This window comes from Artemia franciscana, chromosome 15, assembly GCF_032884065.1.
Source record: "Artemia franciscana chromosome 15, ASM3288406v1, whole genome shotgun sequence".
Taxonomy (NCBI): domain Eukaryota; kingdom Metazoa; phylum Arthropoda; class Branchiopoda; order Anostraca; family Artemiidae; genus Artemia; species Artemia franciscana.
In genome coordinates, this window is record NC_088877.1 from 29,611,687 (window position 1) to 29,634,360 (window position 22,674).

Consider the following 22,674-nt stretch of genomic DNA (forward strand, 5'->3'; position numbering starts at 1 on the left):
TCTATAAAATTGATTAAAATTTTGATTTAGTTATTCTTTTTTGATGGGTAAGACAGAAAAGCCATCAGCTCAAAACATCTATTGTTTTTAGTTTACTTTAATCAGTCTTGTTGAACACTATTCAGCTTAACTCAAAAAATGTTTTGTTTTCAGTGTATTAATACCAAATACAGTAAACTTTCAAGCTTGTCGCAAAAAATTATGTTCTGGTCTTGAAAAGGCATTGGGGCTACCAGCTCTATTCATGTTAATTTTTTCTCGCTTCGATATTGACTCGGCTATTCATTGTAGTTTCCGTTCGTTTTGAGTTCTATTTATTTATTGATAGTGATTTATGGTAGTTTTACCCTTCTAAGATTATTTGACTTTTCTTCTGCCCATTTTTGACTTAATAGAGCTCTCTACTTTTCTCTAAAAAACTTGTTTTGTGGAGGTTTTTTTAAATTAATTTCTATTCGTTTTTTTATTGACATAGTCTTTTTCATGATTTTTTTTATATCTTTTTGGTTTTTTTTTCTATAAGAATACATTGTTTGGCTTGCTATTTGTATATTGGAGAAATTTTTCCAGTAATTGAGACTAAAATCTTGAGACAAAAAGTGTATTTTAATTTAATGTTATACCTCCTCAAGTTGACCTGAAAATTAAAACTTATTATTATTCCCAAAAGATAATATCTATACTCATTGACAACCTGGTTACGTTCACACTCTTTTATTTATTTAAAATGTAAGAGCAGAAGTATTAATAGTAATAGCCCCAAAAGTTTCAATTTAATATCCCAATCGTTCTCGATATATTGCTGAGGTGTCTTATTGACAACCGTTCACATAATGCTTTTTGATTTGGTTTTTAAGTACCATTAAGTTTTAAGGCATAAAGTTCCTATTGCATAATTTTGGGGGCTGAGATTCCCAATATCCCTAGAGAAATAGTTGCTAGATCGTTTTACTATGCTGAACAAAATGGCTGTCTCAAAATATTGACTGGATGCTTGAAAAAGGAATAAGCTTGGGAGAAGGGCTGTTTCCCCTTCTATATCTTTTTACTGTTAAAAATGGCACTAGAACTTTTAATTTTGGATCAAATGATTCAAATAGAGTGATGCTGCCTATAATATTGCTTATATGACCTTTTGAAAACTTACATACAAACAGTTTTTTTGTTTGATTCAAAGTCCCTCTAAAAGTTACCCTTGGCGTCATTAGTTACAGTATCTGTAGTGGTAGTATTAATAGCATATACATAGTGCCTTCTGGCTACTTCAAAATCCGTACCAAATTACCATTAAATGTCTAAGCAATTATGTAAGTGTTCTTGAGATATTGCTTTGTCACCTTTTTGAAAGTCCACATGCTCATATTTTGTTTTGATTTAGTTCAATATCTGCCTAAATATTCCTTTAAAGTTTCACCTTAGTACCTTTAACTTGCGTAGTGGGAAATTCTTTGGAGCGGGGGAAGGGCAGAAATTTGTGATCACGATATCTGCTAGAATAGACTATCTGCTAGAATAGCAGTAAAACTTTTAGTTTTACTGCTAATGATGAACACTGTTTTAACATGATGATGATTCATGATGATGATGAACACTGCTGATGATGAACACTGTGTTCGAAATATCCAGTTAAATAATTTTTATATCTATTCACTGTCAATTAAAAGGTTTCATCCCTATTTTGAACTGTTTTACTTTCGTCATGGAAAGGCAGTGTGGTCGTCGAAGTTATCTGCTTACACTGTTTACTACTTTTTTTATAGTGGAAAATTTTACCAATAAATCAACTTCTTTTTAATTTAGTATGTGCAAAGTTAAATAGTTTTTTTTTTCGGCAAAAATAGTATTTCACCGAAAACAAAGGGTTCTCACAATTGTAATGAGGTTTATAAACAACAATTTTACATTTAGTAGTATTCTGAAACCGAATGAGCAAATAAATTGAAGTGAAGTAAAAGTGAGCAAAACTGTCACATAAATTTTTGCTCCAAGAATTTGCTTTAAAATCAGCATTAAATTTACATAATGATGCGTATTTAGCCCTGTGATTTTCGACTCAATGTAGTAGCTTCACGGTACAATTGCTAAATTAGCGCTTGTGAATGGTTTGTTTTGATTTCTGAAGTTCGGCTCATTTTTGTAGACCATGGCAGTTTGTGGCTTGAGTTAAAGAATGTGTGTAGTTATCAGAACTAGATTGTCAAGTTTAGCTAAAAATGTTGTTTCATACTGCGCCGTATTAAGACCTAGAATCAAGTTTTTTTTAATCTTTTGAGCTGATAATTTGGTTAACTATAGTTACTGCTCTAGGATGTTAAAGATTCTAGACTTTCCCTATAGATAAAATTCAAACTTTAATCCAAGACAAATGTCTATCAAGACATTGCAAGTTCCAGACTTCGGCAAAACCTTGCTCATAGTAAAGAAAAAAAAACTTTCTATCGCACAAAGCCACCAATTTCTTATTTGTCACGAAATAAAATCGGTGCCACACAATGCCACCTGAGGCCCAAACGCCCTTAATTTTTTTCAGTTTCTTGGATACATTCGCTTGAAAGGCCACCATTCCTTGAGGAAAGAGCCTTGTGACCTGCAAAGTTAAAACCCAGCTCCCATATCCGTGTGTGGCTGGATCCATCACGTCGAATAATAACGCAAAGGGAAGTTTTTATCAATCCAAAATCTTATTTGTGCTTCTTTTTTTAGTTAGCTCTTCTAAATTTAGTTCAAAATTTATTGAAAAATGTTGATGATTTTTAAGCCTTTTCTGAAAGTATTTCTTGCATCAACGATTTTTGTTAATCAGCATGGTACATCTACTAAGTCTGGCAGAAAACATAAGTTTATACAGGAGTTACATAAATAGTGTGATGGGAGAAGAAGCCCTAAGTGACCTTCAAGAACGCATGAGGCTGAAGCCAAGTGAGTCAATTCTTTTTTGCCAAGAGCCAATATTACAAAAAATGATCTTGAAGGATTTGGACACACAGTGTGTGGAGCTTGAGAGTTTTGGAAAAATGGCGTCTGGAGTTGGAAAAGGGAAGTGGTTGATACAGTTCAAAATTATCTACTACGTGTGAAAGGAGAAGGTTAAAGGAAAAGAAGGACACTACTTCAAATCCTTCAAAAATCCCTCTAAAAGAAACAACATCCTTGTCCCAGCAGGCTGTATTTTTCTAGGACGGATATCGGAACTTGACTCCCTTTTACCTAAAATTTTAAGCCCAAATAAAGTATTTATGTGTTTCTTAGGTATATTGGTTTCTAATAATACTGCCGTTCTTCACAACCAAGAAACAGAAGTTAACACGATCGTTGTTTAACTGTCAGAATCTCACCCAGTCTGAACATCATAAGAAGGTTAATATAACATCACCGAAAACAAGCACATACACATAGAAAACCTAATAGGGGCTCACAACTCAAGACGATTTGAACCCTTTATCAGAAAGCTCTACAGAGAAACTCCTAGAATTTTTTTTTAGGGCAATATATCTACTGTTACTATTACTAACAACTCACTGCAGAACCAAGCCGCCCGAGGTCGACTCGGCTGAGCACACTCCTCCACCGCAATCTTATTAATTCCTTCCTCTTTATACCCTTTCAAGAAGTTTTAATGTCCTTTAAATCCTTCCTTGCGACCTCCTCCAATCCAATTCAGGGACGACCTGCTTTTCGTTTGGGCTTAGATGGTTTGCCGAAAAGAAAGATCTTCGGTGATTTGTTATATCTGATCCGTAGAACTTACCCTATCCATCTCAACTTTTCTCTCATTATAGCCCATGGAGTCAGGATAGTACCACATTTTTCGCACAAGCTATTGTCTGAAATACGGTCAGTCAGACGGGTACCAAAAAACAATTAGTAAACAATTCTTCCGGAGAACATCAGAGCAATATGCAACACATTTAAACTAAAGCTCTAGGGAATAAAAACTGCACTATATAATGCAGTCAATATTGCACAGTAATGTTAGATTTAAAACTATGATGCCCTACTCTTAAATCTGAATATTAGGAGACCCCCATCCCTCCTCGAAACCGTTAGAATTTGTATGATTTTTCCTCTGATTTTCATAGTTTTTCTTCGGAAATTTATATCATCTTTCCTGGTTTTATTCCCCTCATGGTATGCATTTCCTAAGAAATAAGATTATTTGCGTATGCCTGCTTGGCGTTTTTTTTCCTTGGTTGTATGTGATGTGTGTACATCGTTTTCAGCTTAGTTCCTGTAGTCGAATTGAATAGAAATTTGTCTAAAAAGTTAAAAAAAAAGAGAAAGTAAAACTGAAAGAAGAAGTATTAAAATGAAAGTGCCACTCTTACAAAATTATATTTAGCCAGTATTCCGTCTTTAGCTATAAGTTTAACTTGTAACGATTTAATTAAGACATGACGAAAAAAAATCTATACAACACTGAAAAAAACAACAACAAAAATATTACTTCTCTTCACCGAGTTTGTAGGGTTGAAATAGTTTTGGCTTATCATTTGAAGAGAGATTTTTAGGTGATGGACTCACGGTAGGACTAGATCTTAAGTCAGAATTTGACCTTTCCTGATTAAAATGGGGATAACTTCTTGTGAACTCCGTAAATGGAACACCATTAGTGTAAGGTGAATTCGTAGGTGATGTAGTGGTCGGTAGCCTATCAGAGGCTGACGAGTTTGGAGGTGTTGGGATGTACTCCTTCTGATCTCGGTTAGAGGTGGCCTCCGGCTTCATATCTGAATATCTAAAGCTGGACATTGCGCCAAATGCTGACGGTAGAAATGAATTTGACTGATCTAAGCAGGGCATGATCGGAGCACTTCTTAAGAGAGGGTTTGCAGGTTGTGGTTGGGGACGCAGTGGGATTCCTCCGTACAGACGGGCAGCTTGGGGTATTTGATAAGGTCCAGGCAATTGAGGAGTTAGACCCATAGGAGGGTAAGGGTAGGCGCATCCAGCTACTTGAAGGAGATAAGCTGCAAACATTGGATCTGTCATAGGCCAAGCCATGGCCATTCTCTGTCGCTTGTCCTTCATCCTTCGATTTTGAAACCATACCTAAAAGAAAAATAAGAATTGAATTGTAAAACCCTTATAGATGAGAGTAGTGGTGATATTTTCATTTTTAAACTTTTCGTTTTGAGCCATGATGAACAAGAAAATTACAGGGGCATGCGCAGACCACAGAGAAAAAAATAAATAAAAAAGGTCCCAGGCTCCAAGGAGTTCTGACTAATTTCTTTAATTGTTTTCCTATTTAATACATCTTCAACAAATTCCTTTTTTATTGAATGTTTAAATTAATGTCATCAGTGATGACTTTAAAGTCATAATAACAATTGTATATTGAAAGAGGAGGAGGGGTCAAAAACAGGTATACAGTAGTATAATCTACAGGTATACAGTAGTATAAGAAAAGTAGATAGTAGTATAATCTACTTTTCTTTTTTAATCTACTCAAGCTTTTTCGAGTTCTCAAAGGGTTATAAACACACTTGTTGCGTGCGTTTGTGACATTCATTGGTTTGATGAATAAATTCAATGAGTAACGTACGGATTTTCGTTTGTCTGGATAGTATACAAAGAGTCATAGTATCTTTTTGCTGATTGTGTACCTACTTTTACAAGCCTCCCATTGGAGCCCCATTACTTAATATCTTATTTGCTTATATATCAAACCATTATCAAATCGTCAATAATAAAAAGATAAAAAACTGGAAAAAACTGGAAAACTCATTTGGTGCTGATTGAAAATAACACAAATTCTAGTGTGTTTGAAGTAATCTCCCATAAGCTGTATCAGAAGTGTGGCGATCTTGAGGAAATTGTAGCAACAAATTCCACGTGCCCAAAGCCCAGAACGTCTTAGCTCTCTGCATACGAAAACACGAGATTCCATCACGAGACGACCCATCTTTATGCATTCATAAATGCATGTTTTTTTCAGAAGTTGATTGTACTAAATCGGTTGTACTAGAATATTGGGAGATGCTTTATTCCCGAGGTTGTAAAATAATTTTAATGGTTAAGTTAGCGCATTCGTTCTGAAAGAGGGGGGGGGGAATGAGAGCACTGGAAATTGCACTTCAAAACTAAAAATTTTCCGTTTTTGTAGCTAGAAAAATCCTATATCTCACCATTTTTTGTTGCACTGGTTGGGTGGGTGGGTTTTGAGGATTATCCACAAGTCATAACCTTTAAAATTCTCGCTAAACCTATTTTAGACCCCCCTCCCCTTCCCTGAATAGTAGTTAGTGGTGTCAGTCGTGTTTTTTTTTATATTTGTGTGCCTAATTATGTCTCTCCTTATGATTTTCTTCTTGGTGTCCACTTTTTTCAGCGGCAATTTTATAAGACCAGTGGTACCACAAAATAACCAGAAGACTCATTCAACCTTTTTTTTTCAATTTACAATGCTCTTCATAAGTAAGAAAAATTTACAAGAACCCCTCCCGTATACTCTCCCTCCCAGTCCCTTAGTAGGTCTCATTAGTCTGTTTGGACAATTCACTATGAACTCTTTAACACGGTCAACCGTCGTTAGGGCTCGTAAAATGATTTTTAAAATATAGAATGCTCTTAAGAGGCAGATAATCATAGATGAACTAATAATTGAACCTCAAAATTACAAATGACTAGTCTTTGACTCACCCCTTCCCTCCTCCTGTTCGCAAAAGTTGAACCTCGCCAAATATAGTTTAATGCTCTCGCTTTTTATAATAGAAGCTTTTGTCAGCTCAATATTTTATAATAGCCAATTACAAATGTATTCGCTGAATAAGGTCCAATAACTATGCTTTTGGGGATGACTTAGCTCTCCATAGTTTTTGGGAAAAGGTCTTTAGGTTACACAACTTGGTCCTACAACAACAAATAAATTGATTTCGATCATAAGCCGCCGTAGTGCAGTTATTAGCGCGTTAAATTTTGAATCAGAATGGCAAGGGTTCAGTTCCTTAATCAGACATTTTTATTTAAATCATGGTTTTCTGCCTTATATATGATTATTTTTCAGTTAATTCACTATTTTTTTATATTTTTTTGTGAATTATGAAATGTTTTATACACTATTTTTGGAACAAATTACGCCCTGGACCCCAGCCCCTTGCCACCTAGGGGTTGGAGAAGGGTAGCCATATGGTTCTGGAACCACTCAAAGTTGTATCTTCAAATAAGGATTGCTTATTGTTAGATTTATTTATTCATATTATTTTCTTTTTTTACTATTTTATAGACACAATTAAACTATTGTAATATATATAGAGAAATCATAGCACTAAGAACCTATTAGCATTTTTTTTCTGTGATATTTTTCTGGTTGTCAGGTTACTTTCGAACTTTTTCTTGTTTATTGTTATTTCACACCTGTATGTCTAATGTTTTTTGGTGTTTATCAGGGGGGAGGGGGGAGATGTTTAGTGAAATAAGTTAGACATACACAAAATTTTGCTTAGGTTTTGGAAACCTTAAGAATCTTCTTTAGACAAACAGTTACTCTTTCTTAACTGTCGAGGTTGCCCACCTCCATAATTCATCTACATCGTTTTGTGTAGCGGGGATTTCTCGGCATTATTTGACAAACGATCAGAAATTAAATAATTTTTTCAACTGAAAGAAAGGAGCGACATCAAAACTTAAAACGAACAGAAATTATTTCGTATATGAGGGTGTTGCCCCCCCCCCTTGAAGAAAACTAAAAATATCATTGCAGTGTTGCTTCTGTATTAAATTTAAATTAAAAACGGACAAAGATTAATTTAAAAAACAAAGCCTTTTGAGGGAAGTAAAGAGCGAAGTTGAAACTTAAAACGAAAAAACATTATTGCTTCACAGTCTATCTAACATATATCATTAAAGCTAGTACAAATAAGCCAAATAATTGTATCTCCCTATGTTTGCAGGATTATAGAAGACTAGCGCTTTACTAAAAACACAAAATAATAAAGGAGCTTTGGTACAGTAGAAAGAAACCGATTAAGGTCACGTTTTACAGTATACAAATAAAGGATTTTTTTTTTTTTTAGTAATACTAAAATGTAGTTTTTGCAATTTAAGATTATTTATGACTCACTATTGGTATTATAGCTGCTGAGACCTAAATGTTACCTGACAAATCAATCCAATATTTCCGTATGCTGTTCAGTGACTTTGCGGTTATTAAAAAAGTATTTACTTTTATACTTTTGTTTTTAAGACAATTTTAATTGTATAACGAAAGTTACTGATATCACGGATGGTGTAAGATTGTGAACAGCTTTATAGATTAGTTTGTTCTTGTCAGGCTGCGTACTCACTTTTAATTTGATATATCCACGCTCTTGTTTTTTATACTTGGTTTCTGTGTTTTCAGTCAAACACTAGTTTTCTATAATCCTGCAAACATCGGAAAATATGATTATTAGCTTTATTTGTACTAGCTTTACTGATATATGATAGATAGAATGCGAAGCAATAATTTTCGAAGTGCACTAAAACATGGGAGGTGTCCCCCCTCCGTCCCATACGTAATGGCCCCGTTTGCTACGATTGGTAAGTAGGATACATTTGGCTAATTTAAGGCAGAATCAATTTAGGAGCAGAAATCGACACTGGAATTAAAAATTCATCTTTTTTGACCCAAAAAAGTACCATAAGCAAATACAATTACTAAATTTAACTAAGAACAGAAAAACGCTAAAAAGTAGCAAAAAATATCCCCCACAGCCTATAAAACAAGTCATAGATGTAAGATTAGTACGATGGATCTAAACCCTAAGTAATAATCTTTGCAAGCTCCTCAACGGACAACAGACTCAACAAATTTCATAGGACTCACATGACAAATTTATTTTTGTTATTATGGGGATGTTTCAACAGCGTTGCATAATAAAACGTGAGTTGTAATGTTGTTTTTTTTCGCAGGGAATATGGAACAAAAGAAATATATATCCCCTTATGTGGTTGACAGGTGGCTCAAAGCATACGTGGCAGATCTTTATGCTGGTTGGTTCTAAAATACCTACGTAAAGTCAAACAGTTCGTGGTAACGAACTGTAGTAAGGAGCGATCCGGCTCAATAGTAACCAAAACTCTAAAAAATTGAATTTTGATATAAATAGCTACATCAAAAGAATCGAATTTTAATGCTGATTTAAAATATATAAGTTTCATCAAGTTTAGTCTTAGCCATCAAAAGTTACGAGCCTGAGAAAATTTGCCTTATTTAGGAAAATAGGGGGAAACACCCCCTAAAAGTCGTAGGATCTTAACGAAAATGACACCATCAGATTCAGCGTATCAGAGAACACTACTGTAGAAGTTTCAAGCTCCTATCTACAAAAATGTGGAATTTTGCATTTTTTGCCAGAAGACAAATCACGGGTGCGTGTTTATTTTTTTTTTTTTTTTATTTTTTTTTTTCCCAGGGGTCATCGTATTGACCAAGTGGTCCTAGAATGTCGAAAGAGGGCTTATTCTAACGGAAATGAAAAGTTCTAGTGCCCTTTTTAAGTGACCGAAAAAATTGGAGGGCATCTAGGCCCCCTCCCAAGCTCATTTTTTTCCCAAAGTCAACGGATCAAAATTTTGAGATAGCCATTTTGTTTGGCATAGTCGAAAATCTTAATAACTATGTTTTGGGGAATGACTTACTCCCCCACACTCCCTGGGGGAGGGGTTGCAAGTTACAAACTTCAACCAGTGTTTACATATAATAATGGTTATTGGGAAGTGTACAGACGTTTTCAGGGGGATTTTTTTGGTTTTGGGGGTAGGGTTGAGGGAGGGGGCTATGTGGGAGGATCTTTCCTTGGAGAAATATGCCATGGGGGAAAAAATTCAATGAAAAGGGCGCAGGATTTTCTAGCATTACTATAAAAAAAAACAATGAAAAAATAAACATGAAAACGTTTTTTCAAATGAAAGTAAGGAATAGCATTGAAATTTAAAACAAACAGAGATTATTACGCATATGTAGGGTTCTAAAAATACTTTAGCATAAAGAGCGAGGTATTTAGGAGGAGATAAATACCTCGCTCTTTATGCTAAAATATTTTTAGTGATTTCAACTATTTATTCTACGGCCTATTTGATTCAGGGGTCATTCTTAAAGAATTGGAACAACACTTACGATTTAGTGTAAAGAGCGAGGTATTAACGAGGGTACAAACCCCCTCGTACCAAGAATATAAAAGTTTGTTACGTAAGTTAATTCTTAAGTTACGTATATTTTTTACTAATAAAAACGTTCGTTGGATATTAAAAGTTCTAGTAGCCTTTTTAAGTAACCGAAAAATTGGAGGGCAGCTAGGCCTCCTTCCCCACCCTGTATTTCTCAAAATTGTCTGATCAAAACTAAGAGAAAGCCATTTAGCCAAAAAAAAATTAATATACTAATTTCATTTCAATAATTTATGTGCGGAGAGCCAAAATCAAACATGCATTAATTCAAAAACGTTCAGAAATTAAATAAAAAAAACTAGTTTTTTTAACTGAAAGTAAGGAGCGACATTAAAACTGAAAACGAACAGAAATTACTCCGTATATGAAATGGGTTGTCTCCTCCGCAGTCCTACGCTCTTTACGCTAAAGTTTTTAGTTGTTTTAAAAAGTAGAATTGTGGCAAAGAGTCAAACTTTAGCGTAAAGAGCGTGGGACTGCGGAGGAGACAACCCATTTCATATACGGAGTAATTTCTGTTCGTTTTCAGTTTTAATGTCGCTCCTTACTTTCAGTTAAAAAAACTAGTTTTTTTTATTTAATTAACACAAGAGTTGATTCTTTCCCCTGCCATTTTCTTGCCGAAAACTACAGTTAGTGCAGTTAATTTGTGATTGGTGAACTAGCTGCTAGTTCACTTTTGTTTTTTTTTTTACGCGAGAATTTTTTAGTCTGGGTAATCATGATTTTATGTTTTACTTATTTTTAGCCGAAGTTCAGAGATTGGATTATGTCTGAACTTCGGATTATATTTGGATTATGGCTCAAAAACTTAAAAAAAAACAGGCTTAAAAATAAGGTCGTTACTTATTTTTAGCCGAAGTTCAGAGATTGGATTATGTCTGAACTTCGGATTATATTTGGATTATGGCTCAAAAACTTAAAAAAACAGGCTTCAAAATAAGGTCGTTACTTATTTTTAGCCGAAGTTCAGAGATTGGATTATGTCTGAACTTCGGATTATATTTGGATTATGGCTCAAAAACTTAAAAAAAAAACAGGCTTCAAAATAAGGTCGTTACTTATTTTTAGCCGAAGTTCAGAGATTGGATTATGTCTGAACTTCGGATTATATTTGGATTATGGCTCAAAAACTTAAAAGAAAACAGGCTTCAAAATAAGATCGCCGAAGTTCAGAGATTGGATTATGTCTGAACTTCGGATTATATTTGGATTATGGCTCAAAAACTTAAAAAAAAAAACAGGCTTCAAAATAAGATCGCCGAAGTTCAGAGATTGGATTATGTCTGAACTTCGGATTATATTTGGATTATGGCTCAAAAACTTAAAAAAAAACAGGCTTCAAAATAAGATCGCCGAAGTTCAGAGATTGGATTATGTCTGAACTTCGGATTATATTTGGATTATGGCTCAAAAACTTAAAAAAAAAAAACAGGCTTCAAAATAAGATCGTTACTTATTTTTAGCCGACGTTCAGAGATTGGATTATGTCTGAACTTCGGATTATATTTGGATTATAGCTCAAAAACTTAAAAAAAAAACAGGCTTCAAAATAAGGTCGTTAACAACCCCTTTTGATATTTAGCTTCACCAAAATGAAGGCTAAGTCAGATGAGAGAATAACTCTCAATATCGGCCTGTAGCCGTCGGTATGTAAAAAAGAGTGAGTGAAAACCTCTGCATTATAAGATTTCTACAGCTGCTTACTAAATTCTGGATTTCCTATAAACTTTAAGAAGTTAATATATGGAAATCTGCAACTTTCTTTATTCGAACAGACGTCAGGCCCCTGTAAACACTAGTCTTGAAAAGGCTCTATAGAATCCTTGGATGCTTTTTAAACTGAACAGAATGAAGCCCAGCCTTCTCTAAAAAAAGTACTCTACATCTAGCTTGAGAATCATCTATCCAGCTGTTTTACGTAAAGCCCGTTCTCCCCAGATATTCTAGAATATGACCTATGAAAAAAGTGAGATGCGCCTTCTTTTAGCATGGTTTAGGAATCAAGCTTAAATAAGCGCATTCAGAAACTAACCTTGATAGTGGATTCCTGCAGGCCAAGTTGAGCAGCTAATTCACATCTCCTAGGTCTTGACACATAATTTTCTTGTAAAAATTCTTTTTCTAAGCGTCCAAGCTGCTCTCTAGTGAATGCTGTTCTGTACCTCCTCATAGGAATTTCGTTTAAATTAGAAGCTGTGTTTTGTGAAGTGGAAGGATGTTGACCGGAAGATTGCTCTGTAAAGAAAATTGACTGAGCAGTGTCCTACATTTCTTTACACATACTTAAAACCAAAATGTCCTAGATCCCGTCTTTTCTAGTAAAAAAAAAAACAAAACTTTTCCTTTTAAAAATATGTGCTTAATAAATTTTATCTAGATTTAAAATATACACAAGAAAGTATGCTTGGGTGGGCATAGGATAAAGATAAGCCCTGCAGTCCACTCTCCCGCTTCAATTCTAGATTTTCTCGGATTCCCGGGCACTTCTTACTAAAATTTTCAAACAATTGTTCTCATTATTGCCCCTCCCACCTTCCGAGGTGGTTTTAAGGGGGGAAGAAGGGCACTTTCACAGTGTGCGTAAATTTTAGGGGTACGAAATTTCAAATAATAATTAAGTAGAGAGTGCAGTTAAAAAATTGAAAAAGTTAATATATAAAAATCAATTGATTAATTAAAAAAATAATAATTGAAATACTTAAATTGGAAGAATTAATAATAATTAAATAGTTTAAATAATAAATTGGAGTATAATTAAAGAATAACTTATTAATGAATTGAATAATTGAAATAATGTTGTTACTGGATGAACATTTTGTTAAAATTTGTTATTATTTTGATTTTGAGAAATTTATATTTTGACAATTTTGTTATTATTTAAACTATTTAATTATTATTAGTTCTTCCAATTTCAGTATTTTAATTGTTATTTTTTAATTAATCAATTTATTTTTATATATTAACTTTTTTTCATTTTTAATACTGAAATAAATAATAATTAAAATACTTAAATTGGAAGAACTAATAATAATTAAATAGTTTAAATAATAAATTGGAAAATAATTAAAGAATAACTTATTAATCAAATGAAAAATTGAAATAATCTTGTTATTGAATGAAAATTTTGTTGAAATTTGGCCTAAAATTTTGTGGGAGACAGGGTGAGCGTTATTTAATTTTTCACCCCGGGTGCAAGAGAAGCCAGAACCGCCACTGCCCTACCCTCAAATTGATTTCTTCGCCAAACTTGAACCCCTCTGACAAAAAACTGTATGCGTGATTGAAAATACACCAGTTGGTTGAAGGGTGTTTGGAGACTCTACATTGTTTGCAAATCTGATCAAATGTGGAACTACCTAGGAAACTAAAAATAAAAAAATGCTTTACGGTTAAAAGAATTAATTATTTATTTACTTCAGATTTCATTTCAACATTAAAAAGAATTGAGCTATGGAGTAGAGTCGATTTCCAGTAAAAAAAAAAAGTAAAAAAGTTAAGATTCAAAATAAATTTCCTACTTAAAATTGTCGCGCTATTGCAGTTTAAGATTAGTAGCCTAAGTTACCCTTAAATAATAGCCAATGTTGTGTAGAGCAAGGGATAAACAAAAAGGAAAATAAGGTTTGGTATCTTACTAAAAAAAATGTGTTAGTTGCAAAGAATTCGTTTTGGTAAGACAATTCACATTCCTTGCAATGACATTAATTATAGGTAAATAGTGATTCATTAGAAAATATCCCATTAATTAAAAGGTCAAAAGTAGCTAAGCGGAAACATCACGGAGACTATCGAAGTTCACTATTACTAAGTACGGTACTTGTGTATCGTAATAAGCACCCTATGTACCACTAATAATAACTCATCGCAGCATTAAGCCACTTGAGGGAAACGAACCCAGAAAAGTAGCCCCTCCTCCACTTCACACTTACTCCTTTCAATTAGTTTTCATTTATTTAAGTCAATAGTTATGACCTCTTCCCGCCCAAATTAGAGACGTCCTTCTTTTCACTTCGCTCAAACTGCATTATCGAAAAGCATACTTTTATTTAATCTATCAACCTTCGTCTACAAAACATAACCTGACCATCTTGTCCATCTGACCATTTGTTACAACAATGGTATACCTTGGATCTGACCTTTGCACACAAGGGCATATCCAACATTTTGTTCGGGGGTATATTTTTCGGAGGGGGGGACTTTTAAAAAGAAATGTATATATACGTATTTTGTTATATTTTTACGAGTCGGACAAAATTTTCATAGGGGGGGGGGCCAGATCCCCCTGGATATGTTCTTGTTTGCACATAATAAATTTTACAGGAGCGAAGGAAATAGAAAACAATTTGGTATTTTTTAGCGGTAAAGAGTTAGTTTTATTCAAAAGAATGATAGGTAAAATCTGAAGCCCAGGGGCACAATTGAAGGAAACCTTAAAAAAAACAGAAACAACTTTAAAAAAAAACAGAAACAACTTTAAAAAACCATAAACATTTCCTTATCTCACTTCTAAAAGTACATTGTTTTATCTTGTTTTATTGTTTAACCCCCCCCCCCCCTCGAGTGGGATTCTTTCATTCCCACCGCTTGACTAGCATTCGCTGCAAAACAATAAGGAATTGTGCTATTGTAAAATATTACGGGGATGTAAATATAGAGAGCTGTATAATGTTTTATTGGGGGGGGGGGAGGTAAAGTAAAATAATGCACTTTTAGGATTAATGTAGTGAAAAGATTTTTTTAGCGAAGAAGATTTTAGATTTTTTAGTGAGAAGTATTTTTCAGATTTTTTTGGATTTCAAGTGAATTACTGTGCTTCAGATGTACTTGAGGGGGTTTTAAGGTATCAAAACACAGCAATACCCTCCTGATATCAGTAGCTCTGGTTTCCAGCTCTTGACTTTGATTTTGGGATAAGTAAAAGTTGCTAAAGATCTTGAGACTTGGAAAAGATAGGCATTTACGTATTGGAAATCCAACAGAGCTTGCTTGTTTGAGGGATGATATAAATCTTAAATTTCCAAAACTAAAGCAACAGCTTTGGCATTAACATAGTCGAATTTTTCTATCTTATTATTTGATAAATTGGTGACTAAACGAGTAACTAAAACTATTCTAAGCCAATTCTCATGGAAACGTAAAACTCGGATTTAAACCATTGAAAAGGCAAAAACCTCAATTAATCTAACCAAAAAATCACACAACAGGAAAGAACGATGAAATAGCATCAAGAAAATCTCACCTAAGATAATAAATCACAACAGACCAATTAAAACGATAATCTCAACATAAACCTTCCTTTTTCAAATCTCTGACAATAACTGGTCGAAATAACTAGTGACTTGTACAAGCAATTGACCGTACAAATCTCTTTCGTTTATTTGGATTACACCTTTTCATTTCATTTGAACTAAGACGCGGGATATGAGACGGTGAGCTAATGCTCATGATTGAAATGTATAAAAACGGACAAACACCCGATCCACTATTAAAAGATTGAACTACTTTTTATTCAATCATTAATCTTTTCTTGTGTTTACAATTAAAACGTGACTACACATTAGTAACATTCCTCTCTATCCGACCTGACTATGTTTAGCTAGATTTGACCCAGCTTCAAATGTATACCTGGAAAAAATCTGGGGAAAGTAAACAGGAAGTGTACGAAAGCCCCCAATTGCACTTCCCTGCCGAAGGTCATGAAACGGAGATCGGCACTGCTGGTAAGGACTGCAAAAGCCCAATACTGTATCACTTACTCACTCTACCCGACATGAGCCCGAAAGGAACCTTCACGCCTTAACCTCCAAAATCTTTATGTCTAATTTTTAATAATAGCCTCCAATCAAGGATCTATGCAATTTTTTTCACAAGCACCCAGGAATTCCCAAAAAATGGATTTCAGGGACGGGGATATTCCGATCCCCCCCACCTAGAAACATCCCTGTCTTTGATGTCGAAGTAACGATCTTCTTTTCCTGTGTTGAAGGATGTTATCCCACTAAAAAATTTAATTACCTGCCGAGCCCCTGACACCTTGTTCACCTCTAACGCCTCGGCAACAAAACAGAGCGCCGTCGGTGTGAGAGCTACTGCGTGCCATCTTATTCAAAACCCCGTATTTAAAAATATATTCTTCCAACTAATTTCCCAAAAACTTCAATAGAGCACCGGGCAAATATCTAGATTATCATCGCTGATTATCTTCGTTTTATTCAAGAAACTAATGTAAATACTGTATATGACATTTCATTTTTTATTTTTGTTAAGTAATCAAAATGTAAAAGGAAATATCAGGGGCGTAGCCCCAACATTTTTATTGGGGGGAAGAGGGGTCCATATCCGGATAGTCAAGGGGCGTGGGGTATATAATTATGTTTTCTCCAATCTATTGGGGGATCAAACTGCCCCACTTAGCTCCCCAGAAACAACACCCCAGAGAAATATAGAAAGTCCGCCTAGAATTTTCGTTGGATGAAAAGCCAAAATAAGCCGAAGGGCTTGTTTTGTGTTATTGACGATTTGATCTAAAACTTGAACATCAATTTATATTTAAGTTTGGGTATTAGGCCTACACCAGTCTCAAATCATCGACTATTATATTAATGTATGACTTATGTTCACCGGGTTAATTTATATTCTTATAGACAATTCAAATCTAAACTGCAAATGTTGGATAAAGAACGGCTTAAAATTGCTTTCATTTTAATTTATACTGTTAAAATATTATCTTTGAAATGTAGTGTCGCAAAATATCTACTTGGCATCGTAGAAAGGCCCACTTTACATCCAATCCTGGCTCCGAGCCAGTATAACTTTTGTCCTCTTATTTCCGGTGCAAGAAATTCTTCCGGAGAGTAAGCCTAGTTGGAATTACAAACGCCATACCCGTTAAAAAGCTAAAGACAAACTAAAAAAGCTAAAGACAAACTTAAAAAGACAAACTAAATTAAATGAGCTGAACCTAAAAAAAAGCGGCTCCCTTTAAAGCAAAAGGGTTAAAATTCTCACAGATCTATTATATAACTAAATTTGTTACATAATATACAACTTTACTTTTGTCATAAAGAAAGGGGTAGGAGTTTTTAAACGAATCAATTTTTGATACTAAACGAATAAAGAATAAATTCAACAACAAAGGAAAAGTTTTGCCTTAGAAGCTCGCTGGTGAAGGGTTGCAAAAATACAACGAGCCCAGATTTTATCCAGTTCTCCAATTTGTTTTGATCTATTGCCCTTACTTTTTCAAATATTCTAGCCCTATGAGCAAGGCTATGTTCAAGAGGGAAGGGCTATAGGGTTCGAACCCCCCTCCCCTCAAAATTTTTGCACAAATGGTAAAATTACAACAAAAATGCATATAAAGATGTTTTGACACTTTTTAAGTTGTTTTCTGTAACCCCCTCTCCCAAAAAAACTTGGATATGTCCTTGTCGGTGGGGACCCCCTGCAAACAGCCTATTTTTTCGTCCTAACCCCTAGTCTTGCATGGTATTACCAATCATGAATAGGCTACTTAAGTTAGGCTGAATTCTTACCTTTTTTTACTTCATTATGCTTATTAGAATTTTCGTCTGTTCGTATAGGGCTAGCTTCGTACGTATCAATTGTACTTTCATTGCTGTCAGGTGTTGCGGTTCGATCCAAGTCGTCTTCACTAAACGAGTTTAACCTCTCACTTTGAAAATTATGAAAGTTCAGTCTCTGCTGATTCAAATGCTGAAAATTTTCGTAAGCTAATTGCTGAGATGAAGGTCTAAATAGGGGCTGCATTTTCAGGACATAGGCGGAATGAAGACTAAAATCATTGAATACCGCAGCGGTTTGAACATGTTGCCACAAAGGCTCGTAAAAACATGGGATTGGTGTAACAATCATGATTTTCTATTGGCCCAGGTTTCCACCAATCAGAGCTAGCAGAAACATTTTCCAGAAGTTAATGTTAGGATAATGACTAGTTTTAGCGCACTTGCTGGCAATAAATTAGCCATTTAATAACATGGGAAACGGCGGCTGTCATCAAAAAGAAGATAAAGGGAATTTTGAACATCAAATATTATAAAAGGGAAAGATACTCAGATTAGTTCTTAGATTGACCGATAGTCTTGGATTGAGAGACGTTGAAAGATCCTCATTTTTCAAATAATAACTTGTCAAAATATTGCAAGGAAAAAAATATAATTGCTATGTAAAACTGATCAGGCCCTAAGATTAAATTGGCTTAATGTTTTTATTGCAAAGATAAGAGAAAAGAAAAAGTGATTTGTCCATGTCATTTCGACTTAAATAATTCTGAACCAACCAATTCACTGTCGTCTTCTAAAAGCCTAGCATATTGTATAGTTTGGACTCCAATGAAAGTTTCTAAAGATGTGCTGTAAAGTAGGGTTTCCCAGACTTTCCACAGGAACCATGAAAAAAGCGGTACTTACGTGTTACCCCGACCACAGTTAAGAAGTGAAGTTAGGTTAATCATAATGAAATATACCAAAATCTGACGAAACAGTAATACTTTAGTAACAAATCAACGAAACCACAATAGAGAACTATGGAAAGCAGGCCACCCAGAACGCATTATATTAAATACCTAACCAAATCTGTATATTAAATATTAATTAAAATATAAATGCATAGAAGTCTATTTCACTCACGCTAAGCTAATTATCTCTGAACCAAGGCAGAGAAACCAATTTTACTTAGATCAAGAACTTGAGTTTGGTTGAAATAACACGCAGAAACCAGAAATTCAAATTCAAGATAGTCTTTTTTTTGGAATTTTCAGTTTCTGAAGTAATTACCTTTTTTTCAAATTGAAAATATTTTCGAAGGTAGGCACGATAAGATTGATTTAGCTAGCCTAATTCTGGTTTAAAGATTTAACCTTCTTTGACCACTATTGCAAAGAAGCTGCATGCTATAGAACACCCTGGGACCCTTTACTGTTGGGATTCCTGTTTCCGGCGATTGACACAGTGGAGTTATTTATGTCAAGCGTACCAGGAGGCTTCTAAGGTTAAAGTCACCCTACGTCTCATTATTTTGTGATATTTTTGAATTTCCAAAACATTTCAGCTTTCAATACGATTTGACATGATTTGAGGCACACCAACACAATGAGCTCTGCTATATATTCTCTGCTATATATTTTATTTCATTTGAAAAAATCTTAGTTGCTTGTCTAGATTTTAACTGAGAACATTGTTAGTCGTTAGATTTAGGGTGTGTCGCTGATTTTTTTTTTTTTTTTTTTTTTTTTTGGTTTATTGTTTTGATTCTTTTTACCTGTTATTTTATTTTGTATTGATAGTTTTTTAATTCTTCCAATTTGGGTTTTATTTCATTTTGATATCCACGTTCTTTATTTTTGTCAATTTATTTATTTTTTCACTTTTTTATGATCCAAATCGTTCCCATTTTCGCTCAGAAAATGTGAACTGTTTTTTTTAGGACTTTCTCTAATATTGCTGAGGAAGGGAGCAGCTGTCTTCTCGAAATATCCGTTTTGTTGTATGCGTTATTTTGTTGGTCTTATCAAACCCCATTTTCTCTAAAAAAAAAATTTGGGGGGGGGGGGTCAACCGAAAAAAGTTTTGGTTATTGGGTACTTGACATTCAAATTTCTTAATGTCGTCAACCCTGCTTTGATAGCTTAACATAAGAGCTAAATAATGTCATTCTTCTACGAGACACTCATAGTCAGAGGAAATTCTTGGCATAGAATTTGCACATGTTTCGTGTCTTTTTGTTTGTCCATGGTATGGTGTTGACCGTCGGAGAGGAAAACTGGAAAAAAAAAAATAATGTGAATCTTGCCTAGGTCCTACGGTGTTCCTTTTTTCCAGGGGATAAATAAATAATAAGTTTTTTCATGGACATCCTCAAAAGGAAGGATTAGACAAACTCAACACCCCCACCCTCCTCCTTGGAACAGAAAAGTACACAAAAAACTCCCCCTTCCCCTGGAACACAAGAGTGCATAAAATAAGAGGATTTTGTAATGTTTGGACAAAGGATAATACTTTCCGGTACTTAAGTATTTATACGAGAAACACTCGAAATTGTGATTGCGAGTATGAGATATTACCCGATTTTCACAGTATTCATACCAGACAATTAGCTTCGGCTCGTTGGGAAAATACATAGTAGCTATATTTTAATTTAATATTTAGTTGGTATTTTTGGTCAGGTAAGGTTAGTTTAGGTTACGCATCTGATATAATGTGCTCTGGGCCCCCCTTTCATAATTCTTTGTTGTAGTTTTCACAGCTTTGCTAATGAAGTGTTATATTTTCATCATATTTTGTTTTATTTCGTTAGCATTAACCAAACTTCACTTGTCGATTGTTTTTCATATAATACTAATTTGTCTACTTTTCTTGCCAGCAAATGTTTTCAATCTTTTTTCTCCTCTCCTCGAAAGCATACTTGCCACATAGAACTATATTTGTGACTTTGCCACATAGAAAAACTCATCTGGCGGAGGTCTTGTTTTTGCCCATATTATGGCAAATTATAGCCGAATAATGCTGAAAATGTAGTTGACAACCAGATGAACACAGCACAGTCATGCGTAATTTATTAGAAGCGCTAGGTTTTGATCAAGCCCATCAGTTGAGTGGAGGGCATAGGGTGGATAAGTGCCTTCTCTAGACTTTTTGCCTAGACTTCGAAAATAACTTTCTAGGGATTCTCTTTGAAAAATACACTTTCCTTGGTATTTTCATTAAAAAAATGTTCCGCCCTAGATTTTAAAAAATGCACCTCTCCCCCTACAGCTTCGTAAATTGACTGTTTTGAATTAAACTGGGAATATACGAATTTTCAAAAGTACTAATTACAATAGAGCATATTTTTGAAATACAATTAGCAATGTGGAGAACGTTTCATAGTATTTATTTTTTAATTTTAATTTAATTTTAATTCTTTTATTTTGTGTTTCTGGGAGTTGAACTATCATAGCAGGGTGATATAAAGTTTAGCCTTGGGGCTGTAGGGTGATATCAACCCCGCAGGCAAACTTATTAGAAATTTCTAATTTTTGTAGCAAAACGGATATCTCAAAATTTTATCCGATATCATAGAAGTTAAAGGAGGGCTGAATAGCAGAAAAGGAGCCAAGAGGGAGGCTGATTGCCCTCCTGTAGCTTTCAGTCTTTAAAAAGGATACACAAACTTTCAAATTTCAATCGAAAGATCCACCTCTCCAATTTCTAAAATAGCCCCTTCCATTTAAAGTGAGTGGGAACAAAGTTTTGGGCAATGTCCTGGCCCTTTTCGGGCTGCATTTTGAGGAAAAGGGATTTTTTCCTTCTGCATTGGCAGTTCCCTCTCCAACGCTCCATTCTTTACGCTAAAGTTTTTTATTATTTTAAAAAGTAGAGTTGAGAGAAAGAGTCAAACTTTAGCGTAAACAGCGGGGCGTTGAGGAGGGAGCAGCCCCTTTCATGTATGGAGTAAGTTCTGTTGGTTTTAAGTTTTAATGTCGCTGCTTACTTTTGGTTAAAAAAAAACTTGTTTTTTTCGTTTATTATCTATAAAGAATTAACAGCTTCCATAATCTAATACCCTTATTCCAGGAGCTATGAGGGTAAGCTCATTCTTGTGTGCAAACTTATTGATATCTGTCAACTGTTCAGAACAAAATGTGTACCTCAAAATACTGATCAGATGTCCTGAGGGGTTTTAGAAGGACCAGATATTAAAAGAAGGTCCTAGGACAGGGGCTGGCTGCTCTCCAATCACTTTTTACTTTAAGATAAGGTATTAGAACTCTCAATTTCCGATCGAATAAGAATCTTCTGAAGTTGAACGACTGCGAGGTAGCTGAGGAGGGGGAACTGCCTCCTATAGGAAATAAGTTCTGCTTGCATTAGGGTTAATACTACTTTTTACTTTAATAATGAATACGTAGATCATAAATAATCCCGAAAGTCAAGAAGGATTAGGTATCAATTTCTAGTTCCCCCCCCCCCGGTGTCTCACATTAATTCTATATTTGCCTGAATTTTCAATGAGAGTTTGGATATTTTGGCATTAAAATGCACCCTTTGAGGCATCAGCCCTTCCCCTTGCCTACAAAATGATCTATAACCGTTCCTTCATAATAGCTGATACGAACTTGCACATCATTGTATATGATTTTATGAAAGGAAGCAAATTAGTTTAGTTAAAAGAAGCTTTAAAATAAATATCAGAAACTATTTTCTGCAGTAAGATAACCTTGCAGCACCCTTATCCAGGTTTAGTCTAAATAAAGAGGCATGAGTAAATAATCCCTACCCCCAGCCTTCTATACCCCTTTATATATTTATCTGAAGGCTCATGGATTTTTAGACAACTTGGACACTGAAATTCGCTCTTTTAGGCATCCCCCTGCCTACTGAATGACCAACCATCCTTCCTTCACAATAGCTGATACACTTTTCTTTGTTCATTTTATTTGTCTTAAATTCCCTTTGGCTGCTTAATTTACATTTAGGTAGAATTTTCTGGACCCCAAAGAAGTTTTCCTGACTGTAAGGATAG

At 34.6% G+C, this 22,674-nt stretch overlaps 1 protein-coding gene across 1 annotated transcript; it reads right to left on the reverse strand.

Annotated features, from left to right (window-relative positions):
- Window positions 1-4,364: 4,364 nt before the first annotated feature.
- On the reverse strand, window positions 4,365-18,027 carry LOC136036569 (segmentation protein even-skipped-like). Its single transcript, XM_065718871.1, has 3 exons — window positions 17,688-18,027; window positions 12,185-12,387; window positions 4,365-5,049 (listed from the first exon to the last, which is right to left on the reverse strand). Exons 1-3 carry the CDS (start codon window positions 18,025-18,027, stop codon window positions 4,441-4,443), a joined length of 1,152 nt encoding a protein of 383 aa, XP_065574943.1. The 3' UTR covers window positions 4,365-4,440.
- Window positions 18,028-22,674: the final 4,647 nt, after the last annotated feature.

Coding starts and splice junctions, on each gene's coding strand:
- LOC136036569 (XM_065718871.1), bottom strand. CDS start 18,027: ATGATTGTTACACCAATCCCATGTTTTTACGAGCCTTTGTGGCAACAT. Junction 12,388..17,687: donor GCATAATGAAGTAAAAAAAG/GTAAGAATTCAG, acceptor TTTTCTTTACAG/AGCAATCTTCCGGTCAACAT. Junction 5,050..12,184: donor TGCAGGAATCCACTATCAAG/GTTAGTTTCTGA, acceptor TTTTTCTTTTAG/GTATGGTTTCAAAATCGAAG.